The 5,038-nt window shown below is 32.6% G+C and overlaps 2 protein-coding genes across 2 annotated transcripts in view; one reads left to right on the forward strand and one right to left on the reverse strand.

The window, feature by feature from the left end:
* Positions 1–295: 295 nt before the first annotated feature.
* LOC119635358 (cleft lip and palate transmembrane protein 1 homolog) lies at positions 296–2,748 on the reverse strand. The gene is made up of 3 exons (XM_038030152.1): positions 2,383–2,748; positions 1,339–2,304; positions 296–1,268 (listed from the first exon to the last, which is right to left on the reverse strand). The coding sequence occupies exons 1-3, from the start codon at positions 2,434–2,436 to the stop codon at positions 357–359; spliced, it is 1,932 nt and encodes a 643-aa protein (XP_037886080.1). The 5' UTR covers positions 2,437–2,748; the 3' UTR covers positions 296–356.
* A 972-nt stretch (positions 2,749–3,720) lies between these two features.
* LOC119635427 (ubiquitin-60S ribosomal protein L40) overlaps positions 3,721–5,038 on the forward strand; it is a 1,763-nt gene continuing 445 nt past the window's right edge. Inside the window, exon 1 of the mRNA XM_038030234.1 lies at positions 3,721–3,903. Within this exon, the coding sequence (XP_037886162.1) occupies positions 3,721–3,903 (183 nt within the window). The remainder of the gene's footprint in view (positions 3,904–5,038) is intronic.

The raw sequence follows: 5,038 nt of genomic DNA on the forward strand, positions 1-5,038 counted from the left end.
TTAATTTCTTATGATAAAGGGGTTTAAGAGTGTTTTTATCCGTTTTGTTTTATTAATTTTAATTAACGTACACATCTATCACCTAACGTAGTTGACATGCACATACATATGCAGAGAAAAAAACTATGCTTGAAAACATGTATACAAGTGGCTGGCGTGAATATTACAACTAAGCGAATTATTTGGATGTGGTTTTTACAAAAATACAGGTGTTTTCATGTATTTAACTAAAAAAAGTTAAATTTTATAAATAAAACTACAATAAATTGCTGATAAATCCTATCAACGAATTTTACATATTTTTTTTTTTTACAACACACAACAAACGAAGTCAAAACAAAGAAATGCGTTGAAACTTAATCCATTTTTTTGTCTATAACTGTTTTGTTATCATCTTTGGAAGCGTCTTTAATGGCTGCTCGATTGGTCGAGGTTTCCAGTTTCTTTTTGGCAGCTTCTTCAGCCATTTCGCCGGAGAAACCGAACTCGTTGACACGTTTAAAGTCGACACGATATTGCCAACGCTGATACAGGAACACAAAGAATATAATATCGTCACGGAAGCAACCCAATCTATACATGGTTGGCATTTTTATAACAAATGCGAATATGTCGTCGATAAATGTATTTAAAAATTTATAGGTCATCATACGCCAAGGCATATGGGCCACAGATTTCAATTTGTAATTAATAAATAACTGAGGCGTCATCATAATAAATCCAAAAGTCAACAAATAGCCATATAACATATTCAAAACAAATGAATACCAGCCCTTGTGCTCGTTATAAACAAGCGAATAAATGAAATAGCCTATCAGCAAAGGAAAGCAAACCCATCCCAAATATTTGAATGCTAAGTTATCGTATTCCTTGGTAGCACTTTCTGAATACGATCCTTTGTCCTTGAAAGAAATTCTAGGAAAAATTCCTAGCATTTTTTGATCGGTATTATAATTGACGTCAACCACTTTATGGATTTTCCATATTTCAATGGCAAGACCAAAGAAGCAAGTTATCCTTATCATAAAATTGGTCTCACTGTCCAATACATAAAGCAAGACAATTAAAGATTGAAGTACACCGAAGAAAACTGAACGTACCGATAAACCTTCTAAGGACTGGCGATTGTTCCAAAACTGTATATCATTCTTGAAAGCCAGCATTTCAAATATAGAATGCAATATAGAAACGGCTATTGTTAGACCAAAAAGGTAAATATTGGTTTCCAAGAGAGTCTCTTTTAACGAATCTTGATCTTCTTCGGCGTCCTGGAAAATTTTCAAGTTGAAAGCAAAAGATATATTTACAAATACTATGATTGGAAAATCGTTTTCTCACCTCCGCATTGCCACTTGCCATTAGTTCACCGAATATATTGCCAGTAAATTTGTTTTTCATTTGTTGCACAGCGTACAATTGCCATTTGAAACTGGTTAACGGCTGAAAGGATAAATGCAAGGGTAACTCGGGTGTGGTCTCGTTTATGGGATAATAGTCTCTTTGTAGGTTCCAGTAGTCATTGAGAAAAACGATCGGCAAATAGGTTTTTCCACTCTCTACAAATTTCACGAACTCATCCAATGGAGGAGGCACTGATCCTTTCGACCAATTTGTTTGGTCCACGACTACATTGACAGTGAGATTAGGATGCCAATGTGACACAATACTATCTTTAAGATTCGCTTGAGCTAATTCAAAGGCCAACTTCTCCTTTTCACTCGCTAATAAATTGTAATTACGATTCACTCGTACGCGTTTAAATTTATTCAATTGTCTTTGATGGTGACCCATTAAACCATTCCGGGGATAATTAGAAGAATTTGGATCCGGTGATTCACCGGATTTGGTAACAAACGCATGTAGGTATATACTACCATTATTCATTAACCTCGGTGTCGTCTTTAAGGATATACTGTGATGATAAGTACCGTCACCATTTGGACCGGACGACCAGTCGCCGTATATGAGATCTTCTTGAAACCATAACAAATTGGATGTTTGCTTAAAGTTCACCTCAAAAGGATCGTCAGAGAGCCAAACGTGCAAGTCAAATATAGTACCATTTTCAAAATAATTCCAAGCATGCATCGTGTGGCCAGGAGAAGCAGGACTTTTTTGGTTATTAGCTACCATAGGTGGTTGACTGCGCCTAAAGAACGTACTCACAAAATAGATAATCAAAGCCCGCAGAATTAGAGATTTAAGCATAGAAAAAAATGACTCCAATTTTGTGGGCTGCCTTTGTTGTAGCTGCTGGTCGCGCTGGTCAGCTCCAGAAGATACTTCCCCATTTGCCTGAACTACCTATTTAGATTTAAAAAACACGTAATTGTTTTAGCATAACCTGCTTAAAACGATAAAGTACCCAGAACTTTTCGTTACCTCGTTTCCGCCTGCTTCGCCTTCAGTTTGTAAATCTTGTGCTTCTGTTGCCATTTTTATGCAATACGAGTACTAATGTAACTATTTTTTTCCGCTTTAAAGCATGTCAATGATAAGATTTAGGAAAAATGCGATCTTTTCTTTCGATTTTCTTTGCTGCCGTTAAAAAAGTTTTATGAGACGTCCGTTGTTGTGTGTTAAATTTTAATGTTAGCGTACGTCCTGCAATTGGAATATAAAGCTTTTCTACTATCCTTTTCTGATTTTAATTGAAACAAATTTTCCTTTTCAATAAATTTATGAAAAAAATGATGTGTCCAAAAAAAATTTGACTATAAATTTCAACATGGTTGCCAAGAGCAAGATTTGATCTAAATTTGAGGGGATAAAACCGATCGTTAAGAATTCTTAAAATTTCTTATTTCTGTGTTTTCTTTTTCAATTGCATATTGCAAGTGATCATCCCATTCCATTGTGTATACCTAAAATACTTTTCTGATTGCCTTAGTCCACTTAATCTGAATAACAAAAAATATTTAAAAACTATATATAAATTCAATATAAATAATTGAAAAATGAAAGAAATTTGCGCAGTTTGTAATAAGGGTATGGGTCAATGAGATTTTATTTTTCCATTAGAGTATAAACATGTTAATAAATTTTTCTTATATTTTTTGTAAATTAAGATAATTCTTAAGAGTGTTGCCAGCTTTAAATCCTTGCTAACAAATTCTACCGTCAGGCGGTCAGTTATAAAAAAAAACATATTTTAACAAATGTATTTTTTAACTTTTGAGTGCAATATACAATAAAAAGTAGAAAAAAGTAGCTCTCCAAGCCTGAAATGTCAAAAAAGGATTATGTAGTTTGCACTTTGTAAATAGTAGCAATTTGGCTCTTACTCAGATACCGAAAAGAAAAATAAGAAAAAATTTCATATCTTCTGCAAATACTTTTTAATTTTGCTAAACACAAACCATTTAGATTCTTTTATGTTTTGTAATATCAATTAAGAAAATAATCATGGGACAAGGTTTATTCAGCAATACAAGAATTTTCCGTAGCTCGAAAAACATGTTTTTATTAAAAAATCGAGGATTCATTTATCTACACTGCACAAAAAAATTGTCAAACATGGCGAAAAAGAGTCAGCAGCGGTCTAAATCATGCAAACCAAATAGGAAACAAACTGAGTACGACGTGAAATTGAATCTTCTCACCAATTATATATTTAACAATTTGTCGAAAGGAAAAAATGAAAAATATACGAAAAGAGAGTGCGTTTATAAAGATGACCTACTCAATACGGAGGAAATTGGCACTGCGAAGAAACCGAACATGTCATTGATTGATAAAAAAGTTAACAGTAGACATCATATTGCCATTGATCCAGTGACGAAAACTACTAAGAAGATAAGTGGAAATATAATGCCTCCTCTAACTGGTAGTGGGTCGCAAATTTGGAATATAACAAAGGCCTACATTCTCAAATTGAGCAGCTATGCTATCGTACAAGAAATGGTAGAAAAGGTGCAAGAAAGGTGGAACTATAAATCAAAATGAAAACCAAATTTAACCATGTAATACGAAACTTGTTTTAAATTTATGTGAATTTGAAAAATTTTTGAAAATAAATTATTTTGAATTGGGTGAAGAAATTCAAAAACAATGTAGCCAAACGCGAAAATCATTTTGTTAACAAATAGAGAGGGAAATAAAAAAAAAAAAGAAATATTATGTTTGCGATCGGTGACCCTCTGAAACCCTTCTACAATTTGTAAGAATGACGCGCAATTTTAAGATTGATTAACAAATTATCTGCAAGTGATTGACCGGACGCAAAATCGTATCAAGGAGACTTATGTATTTAATGGGGAGTTTAGAGAACATTCGTAGGGAGTATAAACATAGGGATTTTCGTTAAATGTATTCGTTTGAAATTTTTCAAAATTAATTGAAAGTAACCTTTTTTGGTATTGTACTGCACTAGACATGCTTCCATATGCTAGATGAGCTAGCCATTTGTTTGGCATTGCCTGCCTCTACTTTTGATGAGTCTAAACTGAAAATGTTCACTATAAATAGAGGAAAATTTTTAGCCTAAGACAAAAAATAAAGTTAATTGTTCTGGAACGCTAATGCTTATAATAAACAAAAGTAAAAGAAGAGGGTCGCTCTCCTTCAGATGTGCATATATTTAAACACAGTAACAACGTATTTCGTCATTCTATGTAAATAATCATTCTTGAGGAAACTTATCGTAAAATTATCGTCACGTATTTAAAGTTGGTAACATTGTACGCATTATTAGATTTGGCAGCATTATACATAACAAAGACGTATCGCCATCTTGGAAAATTTCTTTTTTACTTCTAATTTGTATTTGTCTACACGTTTCCAAAAGTAAGTAACACAAAATTTGTTCTAATAATATTCAAATTTTTTTCGTCTTGTGGAGAAAATATTGAAGAAAATTTTGTGAAATTTTGTAGTAAAGATATAAATAACAAGCGTTATCGTGGAAATGTTAAACAATTGAAAGTATCAAAATTAGAAAGTAACCTCAAAAGATTAAAAAAATTTGACCGTAAAACTGATTTGATTGAATTTAATAAATCATTAATAACGTTTTTTCTTCATTTTTAGAATATAAAAA

This window comes from Glossina fuscipes, unplaced genomic scaffold, assembly GCF_014805625.2.
Source record: "Glossina fuscipes isolate IAEA_lab_2018 unplaced genomic scaffold, Yale_Gfus_2 26, whole genome shotgun sequence".
In the NCBI taxonomy this organism is placed as follows: Eukaryota; Metazoa; Arthropoda; class Insecta; order Diptera; family Glossinidae; genus Glossina; species Glossina fuscipes.

Bases quoted from the DNA above. Each gene is read 5' to 3' on its own strand.
- LOC119635358 (XM_038030152.1), bottom strand. From the start codon at position 2,436: ATGGCAACAGAAGCACAAGATTTACAAACTGAAGGCGAAGCAGGCGGA. The intron at 2,305-2,382 runs GTAACGAAAAGT...AAATCTAAATAG, and splicing joins GCGAAGCAGGCGGAAACGAG to GTAGTTCAGGCAAATGGGGA. The intron at 1,269-1,338 runs GTGAGAAAACGA...AAAATTTTCCAG, and splicing joins TGGCAAGTGGCAATGCGGAG to GACGCCGAAGAAGATCAAGA.